Below are 27,089 nucleotides of genomic sequence, written 5' to 3' on the forward strand. Positions count from 1 at the left end.
ATAACTCCAGTAAATCCTCCCACACACTACGCAAATTGCTGCTACTGCACTGCACCACATCATAATTCACAGTACACTCGAATTCTGTCAGATTCAGAGCTACCTGTCTCTCCATTACATTTTCTCTCCCATCAGTCTCCTCTGATGCTTCACATCACATCTTGACCAACATTAATCCTTTACCATCCACTCATAATTCATGTTTACATCAAGAGACGTCAGATCACTTCCATCAAAAGAAATATATCCACAGACTCCTTCCTCAGTAACAAAAACTACTGTGCAGTTCAAGGACTGGAGCTCAACATCTAATAGTTGTATTTTATTTTTTGTTGATTGCAGGTTTTGATGGAGGATTGTTAAGTCTGTGAAATACCCCATGTTACTCTTTCCAATTGTTTATTTTTATTTGTGACATCTGGTATGTGTGATATTTGGAGTGTTAAAATCTGTCTTGTGAGTGATCGTTTCAGTATTTTTTAAAGTGCTGAAGGTATTCTTTAGGCAGGGGAAGCTCCTAAAAAAGACTTACTTTCCCTACCAATGACAACAGGTAGTTGAGTATGTGTAGCCTGAGATCCATCCCCTATACTTTCATGAATCAGCTGTACCAATCTTCCCTTCCTAGTCCTGTTTGGGTGTACGCCATGCCTAGTGAAACCCCATCTGTTGATAGTCTCGACGGGCACCAGAGAAACATGAGCGAAGTTGGCTGCCCTCAGAACCATACCTAACCCCACATTGATAAGCCTCACAGCTCCATCAAAGTGTGGCTGATCATGATGCGGGAACAGTTCAACAAAGTGTATGTTGGTGCCATGAGTCAGGGAAGCTATCTTGTCCAGGTCACCACCTGTCATATGCCTCATCCCTGTACAATCTGTTTCCCGTCCCACCCACTATCGCTAAATGGTCCTCTTTTGTAAAGTCCTTACATAAAGACCCTAAGTCCTCTATCACATGTTGGCTTGAAGATACTGGTGGCCTGGTACGCTGCCCCTAAACTTTCCTGTAACTGAGGGCCTACACCTCCCCCATGGCTACTACCTAGCAGCATCACTTTCTTGTTCTAACACATTGTATACTCCTAGGCTTTCCTTTCATTTAGTACGGCAGGGCAGACCTTTGTGGAACCTCACCTCTTGGTGGATAGACAGTGATTTGCAGTGCCATTATCTTTATACTATTTCTACAAGTCACATACTTGTTATGTCATTGAAGTTCTCTTAGAAGCTTTTTTCAAACACCAAAGATAAGAGTATATGGTTCCAATAGAAAAGAAAACAATTTCAGTGTTCTAATTTGATGACTATTAACAATAAAAATTATGTGCAAACATCAGCAAATTTACCATACTGTCCACTATAACTTGGTGAAAACCACACCTCGATATATTTATTCATTCTGTATATCCCAGCTATTTGGATCCTCATCTCCACCACCAGGTTTTGTGAGCCGTGCAGGTGGGAGTTATCCTTAAAACACGTTCTCCACACCTGAAATTGTCCCATCATCAACCTATTGTGACCTACTGTTCTCACACCATGCATCCAACATTTTCCACCCCATCTGTCCCATCACCTCCTCCTTATTCATGTCCCATTACCCTCTTTGTGTGCCACCATCTGCCAACACACATTTTCATCTTTCCCATTTCCCTTTCCCTCTCCTCTTCCACTCCTCCTCCTCCCCCCCCCCCCTCCTCATTTCCTGCCAAACAGCCTCCCAACGCTGCATCTGGCAGCCTACATGTCTAAATCTAGACCCTGTATGCTCTGCCAGACGCCACAATTCTCTCCACTCACCCATACCATGCTATCCGTTCCCCTTCCATGCCCCCTCTCTATTGCTGCTTTCACTGAATATGACAGTTGCCTTCTGGTTTGAGATACCAGAAATGGCAGTCGTGTGTGTGAGGTGTGGTTGCTTGTGTGAATGAATGTGTGTGCTTTCTTTTCAGAAGGCTTTGGCTGAAAGATAAATATTAAAAATCTTTTCATTGGTCTGTCTACAACTTAATGTGTCATCTTTACAGTGAGTGACAATCTATCCTCTTGCTTATGTTGTTAACATATATGTATGTAAGTTGCCTTTGTAGCTTGAAAGCTGTCTTATGGGCTAATGATTAAATAGAAATGAATAAATATTGTATGTGTGAGGGTGGACACTAACCAGGATTTGGTGCTGGTTTAACAAATCAGAATTGTACAGATGGAACATCACAATTGGAAAGTGAACTGAAATATTAGGCTAGAATTTCACAATAATTTTTGTATTATTTCCTAGGGTTCCATCAAGTCATTCGAAATGCAGGTTAGGGAGTTGACAGTAAGCTAAGTTTCCCCTGAATGTTGTGTAAAAACTGCAGGTTTAATACCAATTTGAGTTCTGCTCTTCTGACAAAAAGTTTGAGACTGTTCCACTGCTGAATTTAGACTCTTATACTTTTGCTGCTGAAGGCAAATACATCTTAAAAATTTATGAAATGTACTAGAATGTTATTTTGAAACTTTGTTGCAAGCATAGTTAAAGATATGGAGATAATTAAAGTATGAGAAAGCACTGTGTATAGTAAGACCATTAAAGTGTAGAGGTTGTCTAAATACTTATGATAAACTAGTTTGCATGATTTTATAGCTCAAAAAATCACAAATGAATCTACAGTAATGCAACATGTATGTTTATGGCAGCTCTGTTTGGTTTATACTGCAGGTAATACAGTGAACAGATCATAATATTATGAACAAAGTTTCCAAACATCACATCAAGATTCTTAGTTTCTGCACACAAACAGGTCATGAAGGCCCAGTGGTACCGATTGGCTGCCATGTCATCCTCAGCCCACAGGCATCACTGGTGTGGATATGGAGGGGCCTGCGGTCAGCACACTGCTCTCCCGTTCATATGTCAATTCATGAGACAGGGGCAACTACTTTTCAGTGATATAGCTCCTCAGTTTGCTCCACTAGGGCTGAGTGCAACCAATTTGTCAACAGTGATCGGCAGATCAGATGGTCAGCCATCCAAGTCCTAGCCTAGCTTGACAGCGCTTAACTTTGGTGATCTGTTAGTAACTCGTGTTACCACTGGGGCAAGGCCGTTGGCCATCGAGATTGTACTACGTGACTTTAACAGGTAGTTAGGAAAGTGAAAGGAACACAGGAGAACCACAGGATTGTGCATCATTCACAACTGGGCCAATAAAAATGGCTGACATCTCATAAACTTCTGCCAAAATTTTAATAACAGAATTATGGTAACGCAATTTGAGAAGCCCATGCAGAAACTGAAGATATGGGAGTCCCCTAATAAAATAACTGAAAATTTACAGATTGACCACACTGCAATCTATAGCAGAAAATCAAAGAACTCCTCAATACAAACACAGGAGAGGTTTCTTAAAGTAAGATCACCACTTAGTCCACATCAAGATAAAATTTGAGCCCAACAGAAAATGTATAATAGTAATCCATATTTTCTGTACTAACCCTAGATACTCAGAATTCAAAAGGAAGTAAATTACTGAATGTACCGTAGGGTGGATACCGCAAGATGATCTGAACTTACAGAGAAACTGAAGCAAATAACAACCCCCAAGAAAGAGGAAACGTAGGTGGGTGAACATCACATAGAATGAAGCTGTCAAATATGAAGTTACAGCATTGAGTAATTTCAAACTGGCAATCATAATACACCAGAAAAATGGAAAGAACTCATAGAGGTACAGAAAAATATCTCTGAGTTATTCAACAGAAAACACACATCTATGAAAATAACAGGCTGAATGAAGTAGAACAGGAGCTTGCCAAAGTAGTTTCATATGGCAAGAGGTAAGAAGATGTAATACATAAATGAACATTTTTGAATGTCATTTTTTTGCTCGTCCAGGTGTTATGGTGTGGGCAGTCATAATGTCACATGGGCACACCTCCCTCTAAATCTTTGAACACAGCTCATTCACCTGTCATTGTTACTGTCACTCTGTACTAAATCCACATGTGTGTCTTTTAAGGGATGCATTCAGCTCTGCCTTTATTTCTATTGATGAAAATGTGTGAACAAATTGAACTGTTCTGGTGGAAGAACTCATGGAGAAAGGGGATATTCAGTAAACAGACTAGGCTGCCCATTCCTCGAACTCAAATCTTCTTACACCATGTGTGTGATGCGCTGGGGAGATGTCTTGTAGCATGTCCATTTGAACCAATAATGATCCAGCAGTTTTCATCCAGTCTGGTGGAGAAATAGAATGCCCTACCACAAGAACTTCTAACCAACCTTGTGGCCAGCCTTGGAACACATCACAGACCATGCATTGTTGTCTTTGGTGATCACACACACTATTAAGAACCATGTCCTGCTTTTTGTAATGTCCAGGGGCCAAACATAAATTGTGGTGACTTCAGTGTAATAATTGTCTCTAAATAAAAGTCTCATTTCCATATGTCTCATTGCATATTCTTTCTGTTGCAATTTGTGCTATACCGTAGCAGTTCTTTCTGTATATTGGCCAAGTTTCATCAAGCTATTGTACTTAGCAATGACATATGATGCGAAGTTACTTTTCTCCTTAAGGTTTGTGCATTAGTGTTTAAGGAGATGCTAAACCCTGCTTCATGGTTCATACTCAATGTGCCAAGCACAGGTTCCAGTGCATTTCCAAGATGGAATCAATTATTTACAGTCTTTAGTTTGCAGTTGTATTCAAGCATACAGTCCCAGAAAGAAGAAAACTGAGTAGATTCATGGTCTGGCCATTTTATAAGCATATCTCCACAATGACCAGCTTCTTGGTATGAGGAAGCTGCTTGTGCAGTTTATGTTTGTGATGTCTCCATTCAGCTGTACATGTTATTTTATTATTATATGCTATGCTACATTAGTGGGGGGTCAGGCATACTTGCAGCTTGTGGATAACTATTTGTGTATTATAAATACTAAGAAAGTCTTGGGAGGTAGTTGATAAACACACTTAATAATGTATCTGTGACCATCTTCATCTTCTTCACTCAGTTTCCTGTGAGATTAATACATGCTGCTACCTTAGAGGTAATTGACTGACATGTTGACTGTTGCAGATCGTATTGTATTTACCAACAGCTCCATACACCTGTACTGAATGTCAACTTTAAATGTTTTAATTCAGATACAAAGCTGTTTTCATTAAAGATGATTCTTGACCTGTGGAATAAAATGTCTATTAATCATTCAGTTTCGACATATGATCACACTCCAATTTCCTATCACATATTCATCATTATACGAACAAAGAATGGATAAGCTACATCTTTTCCATGACCAACGGTGAATTGTGTGCTGAGATGGTTGCTACCTTAAAGCAGCAGCACTGTCATTGGTATAAAAGGATGAGCTGGAGGACCCATTCACCGTTCATCAGCAGTTACTTGAACATGACGGAAAGTCCCATTACTGAAATTTATGCCAATCAAATTACTGAGTCCTGCAGAATGTCAAAAAAATTAAAATAAGTCACTGACAGCAAATAATGATAGATATAATTGCCTGTATTTTGTAAACATATTAGAGTGAATAAATAATGTTGGTGATGTAAAATTTAAAGTTAAAATTTTTTGTCTAAGTAAAGTGCACTGCTAATACACCGTGTACAAACCCCATCAACAGATAATGGTAAGGGAAAGACTATACTTCACGAGTTTGTACATAAAGGCAAATGGTATTTGCACAGTGTTACTACCCTAACACAATGTATCCGTGCCAAACACAACTTGAATCGAGTTTTTAACTGTCTAATCCAGTTCAACTCTTGGCTAGTGTAGGTGCCATTTGTAAGAACTGTATGAAAAATCTTCCACCTTTAGAATGTAGAAGTGTGAAAACTGTACAGGAATTGTAGGCAAAGCTGGCTGAGTACCTTGCCAACACTGCATAGTTTTTATGTGTCACAGATGTGCAATAGAACTATGTGAATATGTTTAAACAACCAAACATTCTGTTGGAGCCTCTCCCATCTTATACATTCAAGTCTATTGTTCATTACAAGTAAAAGGAGCAACGAAAGTCAGATATTTAAATGATATTTAAGATGATAAGGGAAATTTGATGATACCAGTGTTGGGTAATTTCAGCAAACAGAATGTTAGAGTATCTTCCCATCTCCTCTCGTCATCACCCAAACCATCCAACACATCCACTCACCATAATAAAACTGCAGAGATGTCACACTGTAGTTATCTGAGATGATGTAGTGATTCCAGTGTATGTATGTGTATGTGTATGTGTATATATGACCCTTATAGCTCTGAAGAAGACTCCCTCTAAGTACCAGCTATATTCTGTCTCAGAACTAGCTACATTCTCAGTCTTGTTTATGTGCATATCAATGACAGCTGTTCAGTGAGTTGTTACCTGCACACTTCCTGTTATTTGTTCAATCAGTCAAATGTGCTAGCGTTGTTACTTTTAGCTGAAATGCTTCAAGAATTCACTATACACATCATGAATAGGGCATTTCTTTTACTGTAATATTTTAACTCAAGAATTTATGCGTAACCATATGTTTCATCATGTTTAGTAGTTTCATTTACTTTAACTAACATTTTGTTAACAGGAGTTATCCAGAAACTGGGATTGATGATGATGGTGACCGTAGTAAACCAAAAGTTACCATCAGGGAGACTCTTGGCGAAGATGGAAACTATGTGGCAAAAATAACAAATGTGACAACGAATGTGGTAGGCAGAGTTGGAAATATGTTTGGAAAGGGTATTGGAGGTCTCACAAGTAAATTTGGTGGTGGAAGCTGGTTTTAGCAAAATGATTTGGCTTTCCTTTTGGTAACCATTAGGTCACTCAAAGGTGTTAGAATATTTTATTTTTTGCATATGTAAAGTGACTGAGCTCTGCCTGTGATTATATGACCTTGTATAAACCGAAGACATGTATAATGCTTACAATGATTATTTGAAGCTCATAAACTAATTAATTGTATATTTTATAAATGTTGTCATGGGCTGACTTAAATAAGCCCAAAAGCACACATATTTAGAATTATAACAGTTTTATATTGATCTAATAACCTTGTATGAAGAGAGTATTATCCCTGCAAGAATTTTAACATTTTTAGTATAGTACATGTGAAATGGGGCCACATGCTGAAAGTTATATATTGTATATAGGTGAAAGCACATCCATTGCTCTTGATCTTAGCAGATAACATGAAAGAGTTCTGTACATAGCCCTTTTCCTTTTTGTAAATGAGATGATATCTATTGTTAATAATGGAGGATTGAAAAATCATTCCTGTTGTTTAAGACTTAAATTTGTGCATGATTTGTTAACTATAGTATCATACCATTGAAAAAATTGTTAAGGCATTTAAATGCAGATTATTATTATGTAATTGGTAGTGGCTGCCATAGCAAAGATAACTGTAAAATTTTTTAAGAACTTTTGTAAGGAAGCAACACCTGTTATGGTCAGCTGTACTTGTTTAGTGTGATGATCGACAATGTTGATGACTGTAACATAATAGAAATATTGGGTACATGGAACTACCTTCAGGCCTTCATTGGGTAACATGATATATTATACAGTTTTACTAAATGAAACCTGTAAAATAATTAATACATTCTTTAAAAGAAGCTGTTTATTGTTATACCAGTAACATGGTAGTCTTTTTGAGAGACTCTTCGTGAATCATTTCCATAGAATATACATAAATGAATCAACAGTTACAATAATAGTGCTACATAAAACACAGTTGTATACTGTTAAATCTAGCTTTAATCCAGCAGGTATTTAAACTATAATTGTGATACACATTTGATGTCAATATGGCATTGAGATTGATCATGGCAAGATCTGCTGCTGTTGTTCTGTTAATCAAGAACATACTTTAAAGAGTTGTTGAAGTAACACCATATACATTGTTCTTTATAGGAAAAACTGAGAAAAATCGAAATAAAAACACTTGTTAGCTGATCAAAACTATTGTACAAATTTAAGACTTTAGTAATGAATTGTGCCTCAGCTGTTCAGGTATTTTAATAATGCACGTATTGTGAGATAAAAATCTGATAGGGGTATTTCAAGATCAGAAGAGTTATTACTAAATTTTTATTCATAAGAGAAAAAAATTTGTTTTTGGACATGATGCAGTGTATTGTATATTTATTTTCTCAGCAAAATTAGTTGGTACATACAGCAGTTGGTGACATGTCCATCTATTTGTGTAATTATTATACAATGTGCTAGGGTGTTTTTGTTACTATTCATAATCACAGTTGTTGTTCACTTATAATAATGCATTGTAACAAAAATAACAGTTTGTGGCATATTACTTATTTGCCACAGTTTCTCAATCCTACTCATCACCCCATATTATCCGCCACACTAAAGACAAGAGTAGATAGCAAAAAGTAATATTACTGAGAGGTCATTGTTGTGGCACTAGCTGAATTTAAAGTAGAACTCTATGAAAGATAAAAAACATTTTGACATAAGAATTTGTAAATTTCTCTTCATACTTAGTCATCTAATTTCACAGTCTTGAACTTATGAATAAATATATTGCTAATACTATTGACTAAACTTATGAGAAATAGACATCAAATCATACCCAGTAATCTGAGTAGATGAATAAAGACAGCATATTTCAATTACTGAGTAAGATTGTTTACATAATCAAGAATCATTGGTGACAATAGATATACTCTGCTGAGTGCTTGTCACTGATAGAAATTAATTATATTTATAAGTATCCTATTATGAAAGTCAAATATTTCATGGAGTTCATAGGGGTGGTCCCACAGTTACCAATAGACTTTTAACAGTACACAGAGCCATAATAAATAATGTAGAGTTTGTGTAGCTATTTATTCACAAATTGCATGATTATATTTTTGAGCAGAATGAAACATTTTTATTTACATTTTGTTTTAGAACATTCATCACTGCAATTCATGAAAAAATAATTCAATCATGAAAATCTTTATTGATGTGTAAGACAGATTTTTAAATCACATGAACACACTGGCATGTAATACTAGTGACTATTACGTGAAGGTTTCTGATATTTCATTATACAAGGTGGCTAACCAGCACATGCATATTTCCATGCTCACACACACACACACACACACATTATCACACACACACACACACACACACACACACACACACACACACACACACATACACAAATAAACATTATAACAAATAAAAAGAGTTACATGTTAATTGACGAATGGACATCATCGAATTATTTTTATTTATTCTCTTCAACGTTACATTATTTAGGGTGGCTTGTGTCCTATTCATAGTTAAAGTGGAAGCAAATGTTGTTCAAAATGGGGTAGTTGTTACAACAATATGTACATAAGAACATAATTAATAAATTATCACAGATAAATTCATACAACAAATTTCGTTATTGCCTCACTGGTATTTTCAGTTAGTGTAAAGGTTTTTACATGCCTTACCGTGTCTTGCATATAAAACTTGTCTGAGAGTCATTAAACTTTTGGATAGTGTTGTCCTAATAATAAAATACCTAACAACAGTTCATAAATATCTGAATCATAGTTTTTAAATTGAATCACACTTAACGATTATATTAGTTGTCATGGAGCACATTGTCAGTGTAGGTATTCCCTGTTATATATATTCTTACATACAGCTTGTAATGAATTCAACTTTCTGTTAGTGATATATGCTCTAGGAAACTGTTCACTCAGAGGTGTTAATATCAGGAAAGGTCTCACACTCTTGATAAACCTTTCAGGCCTTTGTGTGTCAATCGGATGTATGAACTGGAACCAAATTGTGAACTACAATTTGATTTCACCCACTTCTTCCAAAAAAAAAAAAAAAAAAGAATTTCCTGAAATCAGCATTAGTATTAATGGAATTAAAATTGCATGCATGCCTGTCAAAACAGATTTTTTCAGTAATTTACTAGCAACTTCATTATTTAACTGTGTTTATTTCTGAATAGTGGATGAAATGCCAGATATAGCTCTTGCATCACTTCATATACATGTGCTAAAAATGTAACTCTTCTTACTGTGCACAGTAGTTACACATTAAGGGAATGTGACCTTCAGACTGTCTAGCTGATCCATCATCATCACCTTCATCATCATTATCATCAGATTCATAGACTCTTTCTGCCTAAGTGTACTATCACAAACATATAAATGTACACCTTCTTCCCCCCTCCCCCGCCCCCCCAAACATTCCACTACCAACCAGACACACATGACTGCTCCATTCTTTTCTTTTTCTTCTTTTTCATCATGAGCTCTGTTATGGAATTTAGACTCTTCTAATTAATTATGTGTAAACTTACACAAAAAATTAAAATTTTGCCCAGTATGAATAGTATTGCATCATGTTCTATGACTACATGTAGCTTTAATGAAACTTTTCACAATGCAATTGGAAAGTAGAAACCCCATATGAAATCTCCAACAACACCTAACCCATTTTGAAGTGACACTTGCTGGTAATATTTTTTCATGAATTAGTAAATGTGGTATAAGGACAATATTTATGAAAGGGATAGCTTTGTCATCAATACTGATTTGTGCAAACTTGTAACCTTTGTTCATAGGTATACATTTTGTCTCTTGTATAACAGTAAAGGTAAAATACATTAGCAGCATAAATTTACTTAAATCAAAATTAGTTGTCTAGCTTGTGTTGTGTAACTTATAGTTTTATTACATTATTATTATTATTATCATTATTATTACTGTTATTGTCATTATTATTATTATTATTATTAATGTTGTTGTTCTTGTTGTTGTTGTTGTTGTGGTTGTTGTTGTTGCTGTTAGCCAGTGCCTGTGCAAAGCTATAAAGCATTGCAAGATTTTTATGATTTGATGTTTTAAGACAAGAGAGTGCCTTATGGTGGCAGTACTGGTGATATATACACCAGAAAAGTTGTTGATAAATTACAGACTATTGAATTTAGGGAAGGTAACTTTGGTTACTTTAGAATAAGTGCACTTACTTAGTAATGACTTTGGTATAATAGTTTTTTCTGAAAATAATGCACTTTCCCAAAAAGCCGGAATCAAATTTCAGAGGAAAATGTTGAAGGTTAGTTTTATTTGCATTAATGATTAAAGTGTAATAAATGTTATAATACATTCTGGATTATGAGAAAAACTAAAATTTAGTGTATGTATTGTATTATTTCATTAAATGCAAGACACATAACCAATACATATGACATTTAAAATAAAATGCTTGGGGCATAAGCAGTTGTAAGCTTTCTATTCTATTTATGGGATTGGTTTAATTTGTGCTGCTACTAGCTTTTAAGGAAACATTAATTCTTAAAGTTGTGCAGCTAAAATAACAATAATGACACTTCTGTTAATCTTGTATTGATCTATGGAACAGAAAGTGATCTCTCCCTCTGACCCCTCCCCTATTCTGCCTCCTCATACTCTGTTGTTAAAAATGTTCATTAGCCGAAAACTTAAGATAACTATTGTAGGTGTGGACTAACATGATCTCCATACATTTCTTTTCTTGACACCTATTAGATGTTAATTTGGAACATCCTATGTATCTAAATGCATTTTTTTCCAAAATTATGGATTATGTTATTTTACAAAATGTACTGCATCTACACCTTTATATACACCAACAATAAGTGACATATTTATCCACCATATTTATTCGCTTCTTAAAAATTTAATCTTTAAACAGGTTCTTCCAGAAAACCTACCAGTTTTACTGGGTGCATAACATGGTAGATATTTCAGATTATTGTCAGATTTTAAATATGCTTTGTGAAGTGCAAGTGGAAGAGACAGTATTTACACTAAGGAACAACTAAATATACCTACACTGTTTTGCTTTGAAAAATCACATGCAGAATTACTTTTTCACTAAATTTTTAGTGAACTGTATGATACCTTTCTGCAACTACATATATTCATTTCTTATTACTGATAATATACACACTTTTGCAAAAGGAATGTGTTATAAGTGTTATATTCAGAGTAGAAATTCTTTTAACTGATTTTTTTAAGTGTTCATACGCAAAATTATTGTGCATAAAATAATTAAATGTGTTCTCCATAACCTAATTTTTGTCATCCACTTACGTTTCAAAATCAGAAAGCTGGAAATAATTTGTGCACAAGATAGTTACCAAAATAAACCCATTTCATATATTAAGTACCGCAATGATAATCCATTTAACTGCCTAAAAGCAATAGTAAACTTTACCCAATATAAGTGAAATTTTTTCCTGAGACTCTTATCACTGTATGAACATGACAGCATTTATATCAATATTTCATCTTTGTGATGATTTTTTTGTTAAACAACCAATACAAAGTTATAACTCAGCCATGTTTTAAGCTGGTACACCACAATTTGGGAACAGATAGTTAAGAGACCGTTTAGTGATCACACCACAGTAAGTTTACGTAGATAGAAAAGAATACCAAATGCTTCCAGGTTTCTTCATCCAAGGCTAGGGAGAAGGAGACAAAGAAGAACAAGTGTCAATGATTGAGAGAAAACAGACAGAACTACAGAAAACATAGCGGAAAGAGTCCCTGCATTGGTGGATGAAAGGATATTCCAAAGATTTAGAATGGGCTCATTAATTTCCACGCTTCTCTTTCTCTGTGTACCAATTTGGAATAGAGTAACTACAAATTCAGCATCTTCATGTACTCCATTTACTTCTGAGTATGTAGCTTGGTCTTATGCTAAATTTTTCATTGTCATTTGATTACAGTTTTTGCAATTGCAAGTACTATTCTTTTAATATTTCACTACATTTCTTACTTTTGCATGAGTAAACCACTTCAGATTATCTCATTTCTATTCACTATTTGCTCTGCAGTTATAATTACTGTTATGTGTAAGACAAGTTACTTTTAGACTAATGTTTGATTTATATAACATTTAATATTGCACTTCGAAAATGTTTTTAATTTTGAAAGAAAAAGAGTGTGAAGAATAGCAGTGCCACAAGACAGTGACTTTTTTTCATAAATTTGAAGCAATATTTATGTTACATATATTCATTAAGCTATTTGTCTACTTCTGGGATGCATGATGCTGATTTCATTTAATATTTATCACAGTTACAGGCAACTGAGTACTTTACGTTTCAGTGAATAAAATCCGAGAATTTAACAAGTTATATATCTGAAAAGCAAAAAGATGTGTCACCAGAATGGTAGAAATGTAAATTTAATGACTCACCCTGGTACATTTCTGTGTTCACTTACACTTTCTCAAGATAAAATTTTCCTAAAATTCATTTTAAATTTTAAACTGCATGAAAAATAAACAAGTTTGTTTTCCAGCAAACATATTCAAGTTTCATAGTCATAAAATATTCTGTAATGGAATTGTGTGAAAATAGTACCACTCATTAGATTATCCAAAGTATTAGACTCTTAGTTTTAAAATATCAATGTGTTTACTTCCCAAGCTTTGGGGGACATTTGTCTACACTTTATAAGATGGAGAGTGTAGGATGGATTAGTTACAAAATCAAATAAATATGAGCAGTTATTCTCTCGAGTTACATAAATAAATATCCATATGAAACCCTTCAAGCTTTTTCCATTCTGCTATTGGTCTTTGTGTCTTCATTCATTACATTATTCACAGCAGTATTCCTCATTCTTTGTAGTCTTTTCTATTTTTGCGTATAAAAAGGTTACTCGATAGGTAAATTTTCTCATACAACTGACTTTAATATGCTGTTTGGAACTTATACAAATCTCTTTCCCTCTCAGTGCTTTACCACTTTATCTACATGATTTTTATCATATCAATGATGCAGTACAGGATACAAAGATTCTTCCACTTCATGCAGAACTTTCATGTGCCCCTTCCCGCTCCCATCCCCACTTCATCATTTATCCAAAACTGTCAATGTGTTGTTTTATTCATCCTTTTCAGGCCATATTAAAATTTAAGATTTCTTCACTCAGAAAAGTGCCATTCTGGCCACTGGCATGTTTCCTCCTTCCTCCACTTCCTGCAGTGAGGTCAGTAGTAGTTGTTCATCATATATCCTCAATTTTTATCTTTCTTGATTTCTGGAGACAACAATAGAGGAAAGTACCTTCATTTGCTTACAGATGAGAGCTGCAAAAATATATCATTATATAAGTCTCATATGCCTGCAACAACTTTGGAACAGGGGATGCTAGGAATGGGGTAATTTCTGAAGCAATCAGGAAAGATCTGTCCAGCATGGAACCAGACACCTTAAATATCTGAAGTGGCCCATAACATAAGTTCAAATGACCATTTTCAGAATTTCAAAACATTATAAATCCAACTATCTTACTTACAGTATTGTTGAGTCAAGTCCACCAAAATTAACTTTCAATATATTCTGATTCACTCTGGAATTGTAGTTTCCTTTATTATGTCTCACTAAATAATCAGTGAATACTGTGCTATTCAGTGCATGTTGTGCCCTTTTATAGATTTAGATGTGATCAGTACATCTAAAATAATGAAGAACTGAAATTTTGACAAAAGCTTCTTTTTCAGACTCCACACTCAGTCTGTAACCAGTTTCGTCTTCTTATTCACTGGATCAGATCTAATGTTTTAAATGAAGCCAATTATCTTGACATTTCTGCTCATCTGTTACTTCCTTGCATGTTAAACATTCACACATGTACACACATTGTACATGTTCTTTATGTCAAAGATCTGACTGTAGCACTTTTTTAACCTGCCAGGTGCTGAGCTAGTTTGTTCATCAATGTGCTCTCACTCCAAAAACTTTCTTAGAATATTCTCAGACATAGGTTTTCAACCATAATATATCTGTCATTGATAAATTTCATTTGATCACTTAGAATACAGTGTGGAATGATAATATCATAGTTCCAACCATTTGATACATCACAGATGAACGTATTCCTAGCTCTACATATCTCATATTCTGAGGGTCCAGATTTTACTTTAATTTTATCCACCATTGAAAAATCAATTACACACACTACCTTCTATTGGATGTCTAGATGTTACATGTTATTTGTGTTATTCTTTTTAAAAATGTTATAATTAATAAAATGTTGTCTGCTATTATGTGATGGTGAAATGGATTTCACTTTTAAAGTAAAATCCAGCTGACCATAGCATAATAGCTCAGAATATTTTATTAACTATGACATTACCAGCCATGAAAGTTTACATTTCACACAAATGTTATAGTTGTCATCTTACAGATTATCAGTTTTAATACAATACAACAATGTATTAAAATACAATTTATTTTGAATTTTTTTGTTTGTTTGTTTGTTATCACTCTGTTTGATGGAGTCCAGTAACATTACTCATTTTACTATATCCCTTCCTTTTATTTTCTTACTTGAGTAGCATGAGCTTTCTTTTTCCCATTCTTTCTTGCATACATCTTAATACAAGTGCAAGTTCTCAGGGAATGGATAAAGGCTGCAAAGTTTCTCTGCTTGATGTACTGCTTCTTCCTTATTGAATTCATTCTGCGTTTATGCCTATTAACTCATCTGCTGGCATTAAATCACCTTCATGAACCCTGAATTTTTCCTTCTTATTTGACACCAGAAGTTGCTAAGTTTTTGTTATCATTATTCAGAGAATGAAGACTTTATAAAATAGTGATTAAAAATAAAATTCAATAATACTGGGCATTATGTTGCAGCTTGCATCTTATTAAGCCACCCTGATTTACATTAAAATGACATAATAGCCCAGTCTGGTTCACAATACATTAAAACAATGACAATAGTACCAATTCTAAATGCTCATTTATAATCATGAAAAGTTCTGATGACTTAGTTATTGTGAAAGTATACCAAACACAGATTTGCTACAGTAACAGAAAGTGAAAAGACAACCAACAGTCTTATGGTTAGGGGCATAAGAAGTATTGATAAGTGATACACATTTAAAGTCCTATTCTTGTTCATAATGGGAAACAGTACAAAAAAGGGGTATTACCTGTGTATTAATTTTTCTGCCTTTCAGATGAATGACAGTTCATAAGCTAGAAATTACCATCCAGCAATTATGTGGTTATCAACCACTCAGCACATCATATGTCTACTAGACATTTTTGTGCTGTTGAATTTAAATTTGTAGGAATTATATTGTTACTCATCACAGCAAGTGAAACAATGAGGCTTTATATGAATATAAATGACAACAAATAAAGTAAAAGGCAAATGTTTCCAACCTGTCAGTAGATACAGACTAAATCATGCAGCTATAGTTACCGTTATATCAGGTATAAGAAGCACCTAGAATGTCTTTTCATGAGGAGCCGATGGGGGAAACAGAAGTAAGTACTGCCACGAATGGAGATATTTTCATTGTGAAAGGTTATTCCACTGAACAAAATCTGATGAATTCATTACGGTGGACTGAAGATATAAGAGGCAAAAGGGAAATGGAGAAAGGAAAAAAAGAAAGAAAACAGAACACATATCGAGGGTGCAAAAAGAGGATCAAAGAAGAATATAGTGTCTCAATTGCTTGGAATAATGAAACCTTTAAAAGAAATCAGTGATATTTCCGAAGAAGGGCACCAAGAGGAACAAGTAGAAGCTTAGTGCATCAGCGATACATTATGCAGTTATATGTGGAATTAACCTTTAAGACTGAGGAACAAATTGCTAGTTCTAATAGATTTCACATGTAAGAGTGTGAGAGATGGAACTAAATATAATATATGCAACTCAGTCATGTAAGTTCTTTTTCTAGCATTTCAAGCTACAGTAAGTCTGTTCTGAACCACATTCTTGTTGTAACTTTTGTTCATTATCTGATAACGTTTACTTATCATGTGTGACTGTGAATGTGTTGCATCACATCTAGCTGTAACCTGTAGCATTCTTTCTGACAATTTAGGCCCATAAATAGACAAAGAAGGATGAAACTGCTGTGAGACATATACTTCAAGTGTTTTGTAGCAGCTTAGGGCATAGAAGATCTACAAGTGACAGAGTGATTTTACATAAAAGATCTCTTAAATATGTTCACTTTCAGACATAAAGATATTTAGAAGTTAAAGAAGTGAACTTTTAATGTTTTTGTTATTTTTATAATGATGGTAAAAATTCAGTCTCATTACAATCTACTGTTATCTTTTTCTATGATGGGATAACACTTGAATATATATGGAATAAATCAGTACGTAATGAACAGAGCTTCACTCATGTTTATGTATGAATAGGTAGCTTATTTGTTTATAAGATTTCTTCCACATTAATAGCAGAGTATAGATTTTCCTCCATGTAAAATAACTAAATACTACAAATTGAGTACCAGTTTTGCATGTTATGTGCAGTTAGATGCAGTCTGCTTCCTTAGAAAATCTCGCTTTATGGAAGTTTGTCTGCTAGTTTGAAGTCAGAATGCACATTAAGCATCAGTTTATGAAAACGAAAAATATGCTTTGACTTTTGGTTTCATCAATGGCTAATGACAGATAGCATAAATGCAATTCTTTATGATTGTAATTAAGTGAAATGTGTCATCATGTGCATGGTTAAGACATAAATATATTGAAACCAAAGGGAATGACTTATATGGCTTGAATTTGTTTAGCCTAAATAAAAACAGGTGGGACAAACTGTGCAAACATGTACCCAGTTTTTAGACATATATGATTTACAAATTTTCAGTGTGCCTACACTTATCCCTGCATAGGTGGCAAATGAATTTATATTAAACAAAATATTTGATTCACAGATGCAAAATGAAGAATCATACATTAACACTCTACAGACAGTAAACAAGATTTTCAAACAGTACTACGATTACCACTACTACTACTACTACTACTACCACAGTTTAAATCACACAGTGCTCAGAAATCTGTAGCACACCAAGTCAATATATGAGCTAAGAAGTGATGTCACCCAGAAAAGATGAATCTAGTAATGGGTGATTATGCTACTGACTTTCCATGATCAAAACTCAGATAATATTTATTAAGTTTGTAACAAATGGTTCATTCTTCAGTTACGTATAATTCTGAATGAAAATCTGCCATTTATTTCCACGAAAATGAAGGTTTTGTATTGACTTCAATTTAATTCAAAAATTCTCTCGTAAAAATTTTAGACATACGCACTACTACCCACATACATCCTTACATGGAAAAACTTTGTTAAAGCTAGGACCACGCTAAAACTTTTGTAAAAGGTGTCATCGAACTACCCCCTGTCCACCATCAAAGATTTTGTATACTGGCTTTTTATAAAAGACCTTTAACAAAGATCTTTTGCAGTGTAGTATGTGTCTAAGGTGCAAACATAATGCATACCAGTAATTCTATACATTTATTCCAGTGGGTCCGAATGTATCTTACTCATGACTGACTTCATGGATGGTAGACTGGGAAGATCATCCTTATTAAACTTATCACTTTGTATATTCCATGACATCCAATGATTCATTTATAACTGAAACAGATGAGGGTACATGTAAAGTAGTCTGTCATTCCCAATTATAAAATAAAGTTCATAATGAAGGGGTTCATGCTTTTTAGATCCATAATGCACTTCTAGATGGTACACATATATTGTTTTATTGTTCCTTTTTACATCCCTCTTTGATTTGGAATATTGTATCTGTTTCCTTATAAGTGACCATCTTTGATGATATCTGATGACAGATTTAAAATTTCACAGAACAGGAAAATATTTTAACATTTAGGTTAAAGAAAGTTAAGGATGATAATACTAAAGAAGAGTCTCTTTTCCAAGAACAGTGCTTTGCCTATAAATTACACACAGAATGAAACCGGAGATATTATGAAATGGTCTTTTTTCTTGATTCCTTCTCTTTCTTATAGTTGACCTCATGTGGTAAATAGGTCCTGAATGTTATGTAGACAGACATTGCCTATCTTCATAGTACAGGCTCTACTTTCCCCATATCTTTGTATTTCTCACAATATACTCTTATAGAATAAGAATGTGGTAGTGTCTTTGATTGTTCCCACTTATTTCTAATGATACAGAATGTCTCAAAGATAATGTTGTTTCCTCTTATTGAACATGATTCACTCTGAAACTGAGGATGATTACCCATCTTAATGTAATCTTTATCTTGTTGATTGTTTCATTTTCTATTGAATTAATTATTTTCTTTCTGCTTGTATTCACATCCTTCATCTTCCAATTTTGAGATTTAGCTATACAAAGAAGGATAATAAGGTATAAATATTGTTGATTTTCTGATTTTAACAGTAAGAGAATGATGAATAGTCATTGTTAAACTATCTGTCCATACATCTGAAAAATGGATAATTACAGTGCAAATAGGAGTTGTGATTTGTTACTTCTTTACTGAATTGCTGAAGTCTAATTTTTCAAGTAAATGGGTATTATTTTGAGTCCATTGTACACTGTCAGTATATTAATAAGCACTGTCACAAAGTTTAATTATATGTTTTTCAACTTTTTCAAGTTATGCAGGTAGCATGAATATCATTTTTTTCTTCACTGATTTCTGTTTTGTGAATTATCTTTCATATGCACAAGCACTTCTTTTTTCTTCTTTTTGTTGTGCCTACATCCACATCAGTTACTTAATATAGCAATAGTCAGTATTTTTCTATAGCAACACATTTCAAAAGCTTTTATTCTGTTTTGGTGGTCTTTTTTCTGCTCATTGTCCATGTTTCCCTTTTGTTCAAAATTGCACCAAGACAAATATCTTTAGAGAGGATTTCCTGAAACTTAAATTTATATCAAATATTGAGAAATTCCTCTTTTTCAGAAATTATTTTCTTGCAACAGTTAGCCAGCATTTGACAGCCTATTTACTTTGGCCACTAACAGTTATTTTGCTGCCCAAATTGCAAGAGTCATCTATAATTTTTAGTGTCTCATTTTCCAGTCTAACTACTTCAGCAGTATCTAATTTAATTTGACTACATTCCACTACAATTATCTTGTGTCTCTAGCTGTTCATCTCATAATCTCTTTTCAAGATGCTATTAAGTCCAGTCAACTGCTCTTTAAAGTCCTTTGCTATTTCAGACAGAATTACACCATCATTAGCAAACCTCAAAGCTATTTTTCTTCTTCCTGGACCATGTATTTCTCTGATTTCCTTTATGGCTTGATCCTTAGATGGAATGAATAACATATTGAATACAGTAACATCTGGTATTGGCTACGAACCTGTCCTACTCACTTCTCAACCATCGCCTCCTTTTCATGTCCTGCAACACTTTTATAACTGCAGACTCGTTTCTGTAAAAATTGTAAATAACTTTTTACTCACTGTATGTTATTTCTACTATTTTCAGAGTACAAAAGAAGGTATTACAATCAACATTATCAAATGATTTCTTTAAATACACAAAAGCTAGAAATTTTGGTTTGCCTTTCTTTAATATATCTTCTAAGGCAGGTTGTAAGGTTAGTATTGCCTCTGATATTCCTACATTTCTCGATGAAATTAACTGATCTTTCGCTTCTACCAAATTTTCTGTTTTTCTGTTGATAATTTGTGTTAGTTTTCTGCAAGCATGAACTGTTAGACTCATGGATCAGCCATATTCAAATCTGTTACCATCTGCCTTCTTTGGAATTTTAATTCTCCTTGGAGTCTGGAGGTATTTCACATGTCTCATATATCTTGCACACCAGTTGGAATAATTTTGTCATGGCTGGCCCTCTCCACAACCTCAATAATTCTAAGGGACTGAGGTCTGCTCCTGTATCTACATTTCAACTTAGGTCTTTCAGTGCTCTATTTATTCTTGTAGTATCATATCTCCAATCTCAACATCATATACTTCCTTTTCTCTTTTGATAATATAATATGTAATTTATTTAGTCCTTCTGTAGGCCCTTGCCATCTTTCAGCTGTCTCATCTTTGATTAGTACTGACTTTTGTGGCCCGTGGAGGATATACTTCCCACTAAATGTATTTCCTTGCAGCATTTGAGGGTATATGTGTTATCACTTCTGTACACTCCTAGCATCTAGTGGAATCATCTTTATTTTATGTTTGTTGTGAAATATAGCCTTCAGGATTGTGTGAAGTATATATCTCACGAAAGAATGATGTTTTAGTGGTTCTCTGAAAGTATGTTTACCACCAAAGTACTTTCTGGTAGGGACTCAGGAAGTATACTTACCACAAAATTAATTTGTCATTTGTGGCCCTTGGGGAGTATATTTCCCACCAACTTAGGATATCCCAAAGCTTTTGGGAATATATTGTACCACTTTTGTCTATGCCTGACATCTTGTGCCAGTACACAGCACAGGGTTTATGAAAGCTGCTAAAACAATCAGTTTCTGTTTGTCGTGGAATCATTACTGTTGTCAGAGCACAATGCTTCACTTGTGCAATATACATAATACAGCTCATATCTCTATTCCATGGTGAAGTTTCTAGGATTCTTTTTGCATTGTGGTAAGTAAATGTTTTAACTAAAGTAAAAGAAAACAAAAAATTAATACAGAAAACACTGTTCATTATTTCATTACGTGTAATAGCAATACATAGCAGCTCACAAAAGTAAAGAGGGAAATCACAAAAATAAAATTATCAAAAAATAAGTATAGTCATTTGATCACAAATCTAACAGGACAGCAATAAAAATATCTTTGCTGAGTTGCTACAAAAAATTCCACTGCGAAAGGCTTAAAGCTCTTGATATTCAAAGATTTGATTTTTTTATTCTTATTTATTTATTGATATCCAAAGGCCTCTTTGTTTTTCCTGTAGCCAGCATCTGTCTTTTCCCTAGTTATGCATACTTCTACAGCTTTACATATGTTGTCCAGCCACTTAAGCTCTGAAATTGTGAGCCTTCTGTAAATCTCCGATCTTATTGGATAACTGTATTCCCTTTCACCTAATCATGTGCTGCATTCTTATATTATCTCTTTTCATATTAAATTACATATTTCCTGTGTTATCCAAAGATTTTTAGTAGGCCTTCACTTTTTACCTACCATATTTGATCCTCTGCTGCCTTCAGTATTTCATCTCACAAAGCTCCATTACTCGTTTCCCTGTTTCAGTCAATTATTCGCTAATGCTCCCTTTGAAACTCTCAATAGCCTCCGGTTGTTTCAATGGATCTTGGTCCCATCTCCTCAATTTCCTATCTTTTTGTAAATTCTTCATGTTTAATATACAGTTCATAACCACAGACCACATCTACCCATAGAAATGTCTTACAGTTTAAAATCTAGTTCACAAGTTATGTCTTACAATTATATTATTAATCTGAAACCTTCAAGTGTCTCCAGCTGTCTTCCACATAAAAAATCTTCTTTTGTAATGTTTAAACCAAGTTTTAGTGATGATTAAATAATGGTTTGTGTAAAATTCTAAAAGATGACTTTCTCTTCCATTTTTCCCAGTCAGTCTTCTCATAATGTTTTCTCTTATTTTCTTTTATCCACTGTCAGATTCAAGTCACTTATCACAGTTAACTTTTCAATTCTCTTAGCTATCAGAATAATTTTTTTTATCTCATGACAGTTTTTCACTCTATTTATCTTGTTTGGAGCTGCTTGTCATATAAAACTACAGTAATATGGTAGATGTTGACTTTGTGTCTATAGTGGCTATGATAATGCAACAATGCACTTACTGTGCTGTTCAGGGAAACTAAACCACATTCCTATTTTCATACTGACTGTGAGACCTACTCCTGCATTACCCCAGTCCCATTTTATATGTGTAACTATGTACTCACAAGACCAGATGCCCTGTTCTTCCTGGCACCACACTTAATTAACTGCCACAAAATTGAATTTAGACCCATCTATTTCTCTTCTTAAATTCTCTAACCTACCTACTCAATTAAGGGATCTAAAATTTCAAAATCTGGCCTGGGGAATGACAGTTTCATACTTTCTGATGATGACATTCTCTTGAGCAGGTACCACCTGGAAATCTGATTGGAGAACTATTTTATCATCAGAATAGTTTCTTTATGAGTATGCCATCACCATTTACTCATACAGTGGAGCTGCATGCCCTCAGCAAAAATAATGGCAGCAGTTCCACCTTCTTTTCACCTCTTCAGAGTGTCAGCATAGCAAGATGAGGTTGGCTAATGTTACAAGGCCAGATCTTTCATCGTCCTAACTGTTGCCCCTGTAACCACTGAAAAGGCTGCTTCCCATTTTAAGGGACCATAGGCTCATCTGGGCTCTCAACTTTCACAGATATGATTCTATTGTGCTTTCACCTTCAGTACAGCCATCTGTATTGTTCAGGCATACAAACCATTTCACTTCAGAAGGTCTGCACTTTATGGGGAATCTCTTTGATGTATAAGATGTTAATTCAAAGCATGTTCCTCCATCTCATCTGTATTATCTTTGGGTCTGACACACTGGGTACACATCAGTTAAAATTTTTCTGTCATATCTCCCTGTTAGTCAGTACATGAGTGTTCCAGTTACACTTATCTGTTGATAAGTATGCTTCCAAACCTCTCACAATTTTGTGCATATTATATAAGTCCTTCTATTATCAAAATAAATAGGAGTATGTCAAGAAATCAGTAATCATTAATAATATTATACATCATAATGTTAAGAATGGTTTAAGATTTTACCCATTGTACTTACAAACAATAAATTAAATGAGTAGCATGGCACTAGAAAATCACATGTAAAATGTTCTGTTTTCACCATTATCGCAATCAGTTCCTCTGAGAATAATGTGCTACAATAAATTTTTCATTTTTTTCTGGCAGTTTTACCTGTCAGCTGGGTGTAGAACTTACCTTTCTATGTCTATAATTTCTATATCTTCAGGGTGATATCGTTGTGGGAATATATCACATTTTACAACAGACCAACTACAAAGAAAATTGTTTTATACCGGGTAAAATGTTATTAAACTGACTTAAAATACTGATAACAGTGACGTTTCTAGTCTAGTTTGTATATCAGTATATGTGATATCACTTACCAGCATTTTTTTAAAATTTGAGATAAGTATATCGTACAAATTGGGAGCAAGGAAAGCACTTAAAAGACATAAGGTAAAAGTCTCAGAATATGAACAAAATTTAGATCTACCACCTAATGAATTATACCTCTAGCAGATCTATACCTCTAACAGATCGCTATTCTTGCTCCAGTTGAGTTCCATTGATTACATTTGTTTTCAGTTTTTCGTATCCTAATTTGTATGATATATTTACCTCTAATTTAACAAAATTGCTGGTAATTGAGATCAGATATACTGATCATAAAAACTAGAATAAAAACGTCGCCTTAATCAGTTTTTCAACTCATTTTGTTAACATTTTACCCCTTGAAAAAATTTTCTTTGTATTTTGCAGTTTATAATTTCTCCTACCATTCATGACTAAAAGTGTGATTACTCATTTGGTGAAATAACAACGGTAGTTATGTCATGGCTTAAGATATTTAATTTTATTATAGCATAGAAATATAAGTTTTTGTGCAGTCTGAGTTAATATGTCATCAGTACAGACTGTAAGGAGGTTTAGAAAAATATCGTTTTTCAGATCTTTTATGAAGTGTAGAAATTTACATTAGCGATACACAATTTCTGTTTATCTAATGCAGTGGTACAGCCCATGCAATAGAAAGTTTAATAACATATTTGTATGGTTATAGATATCAATCTAAAGTGCTCCTTTTCATTGTACCTCTTATATAGGTTTGAAGTACTCCATCTCTTGGTGTCTATCAACTTAATAAAATGCAACAACCATATTCAATCATGCTCATGTAAAAGAATATGCAACTGGTTATTGAAAATATTTCTCCACATAAATACCATGTCTCTATTTCTAAAGTCTGATGATTGCCCTACATTTTTACCATTGTGTGATTTATTGAGTCGTCGTCTACTAACTGAAGTGTGTCCATTTTCGTGACTTATACTTCATAACCTTATAAAAATTCCTTTACAGCTGAAAATGCATAGCAATGACAGTAAAATAAAGATATATTTCAATGAATCATGTGGTTGTCTCTGTGGTAGAGTGATATCACTTGGATATTTCAGGCCATACCAGAAGAAGTAGCTAAGTATTTTAGTCCATATACTGTGTCTGTGATGAGTCAAATGTTAAATTATATTGAGTGTCAGTATTGCAAGAAATGTCACAAGAATTATGGGATGTGGTATAAATTATTTGGTCCACTGCCTCATTAATTTACCACAGACATTACAAACTAGAGAGCTGCCAAGTTCCTTGGCTCACAGACCTTGGCTCAGTGATCATGTCACAGAAGCCCTGAAATTGTGGGTTAGGTCCTGTTACCCATTCAGTAAGCTTTTTCATGAACTGATCAACCTGTTATTCTTGCATCCTCTCATCTTTTAGAAGCTTTTTAAAATCTCTAAACTCAACCTGTCAACTCGAGCTGATTACTATTTGTCTTGAAAGAATAATTATTTACGTGGACCACCACCTTAAGGTCATTGTTTACTGACTATTTTCACATGTTAAGACACCAACTACCTTCTTCATTTCCTCTTAAGAAGCCCCATACCATAAATAACTACTTTTTGCTTGTCACTAATTAATGGTAAAACAGATGGCCTTGCTGTGGAGGACTGTGTGCGTCACAGAAGAGTAAATTTCACCTTCTGCTTTATGATTTATAATAATGGATACTCACCCTGAGTTGTTCAGAGGAGAACTAAGTCATTGGTATGCTGATATTTCCACATTGCAAATAAGTTTAACTAAAACATATACTGGTATTAGTTATTTTCTACTTTGTTAAGCTCCCTTCTACTATTTTACATCTTTAACTTTCACCATCAACATTTTATTATGTGTATCCCATTTCTATATTTTTAATATCTTTTCTTTAATATTTCTAAATAAATTTCTCCACACCTCTACCTCCTGTTCTTATATTCTTTTTGCCATCTTTCCATTCCACACCATTCTTGCCATCTCAGGCTTTACATTGACTGTCACCATGATTATCACGGCATCAAAATGTATGACACATTAACATGAGTTTGAATTCTAACTGCTACTTGTTTCTCCTCCTGAGAAGAATTACAAGAGGTAGCGCAGAGGATAAGACACCTGAGAAGAACAACAAGAGGTAGCACAGGGGATAAGGCACAAAACTCTTATTTCACTACAGAGTAGTTGTTTCTTAAGGAGAAATACTTATTTCATTCCTCTTCATTTACTGATCTGAACTGGCGCAAGATATCTGTTGAAGTCAATAATGGGAATTTGAATCTCTACCTCCTAAGAATTTAAGTTTAGGGTGTCAACATAGCTTACACCTTGTTTACATATCTGCCTTCTGTTAATTGTATTGTCTTCACAATGAGTGATTATCTGACCTTTGAGTTTTCTGTAGATTTACCTGTTGTCCTTGCTTATAACCACACTCTGAACTTTACTGAAATGCTTATCAACATCTCATGCAGAACCATTCTTTTAGTGTTAACACTGACAGAGAAAGTACTATGCTGTTGGAATATCCTACTTCATTAAGATTTGCCCTTTTAAATTATTTCATTTAATTAGTTCCAAAACTCCTTACGTAGTAGTAGAATACTCATTACATACTGATAGTAAATATGTATCACAATCCATTGAACACTTTCAGGTTTACTTAATTAACTTTCTAACAAGTGATTTTTCAATCACATTTAATTATTTAATCAAATAACAATTAATGGCTGTTAAAATGTCCCACTTCCCAATTAATGGACATTAAAAATGAAAGGAAAAAATTTAGGCTTTCATATTTCTTACATATTTTGTTACATGAGACACAAAGTCCTATACAGAAATTGTCAAACCAGTAAATAATTAGCATAAATATGAACATTTAAAATTGAATAAGTAATTTTTAATTTGTAGTAAGTCTGTACCGTTTTCTGTTCATACTGCAGACATAATATGATGTTTACTCTCTATTTCTTGTACTATTTGCCCTACTACAACTTGTAGCAGAAGTTCATTATAATTACACTGTAGAAATGTTGATAATTGTCCTGTCCTTTCAGAAGGAACTAAATTCCAAACAAATGTTTTAAAATACTTATACGAATTAATTTACATCAGCTTCTCAGATGACTTTGTATGTTACTATTCAAC

The 27,089-nt window shown here is 34.1% G+C and overlaps 1 protein-coding gene across 1 annotated transcript in view; it reads left to right on the forward strand.

The window, feature by feature from the left end:
• LOC126183408 (calcium-dependent secretion activator-like) overlaps nucleotides 1–9,860 on the forward strand; it is a 1,473,721-nt gene extending 1,463,861 nt beyond the window's left edge. Inside the window, exon 33 of the mRNA XM_049925356.1 lies at nucleotides 6,590–9,860. Coding sequence (XP_049781313.1) covers nucleotides 6,590–6,791 — 202 coding nt within the window. The 3' untranslated portion in view covers nucleotides 6,792–9,860. The remainder of the gene's footprint in view (nucleotides 1–6,589) is intronic.
• Nucleotides 9,861–27,089: the final 17,229 nt, after the last annotated feature.

This window comes from Schistocerca cancellata, chromosome 4, assembly GCF_023864275.1.
Source record: "Schistocerca cancellata isolate TAMUIC-IGC-003103 chromosome 4, iqSchCanc2.1, whole genome shotgun sequence".
Lineage (NCBI taxonomy): Eukaryota > Metazoa > Arthropoda > Insecta > Orthoptera > Acrididae > Schistocerca > Schistocerca cancellata.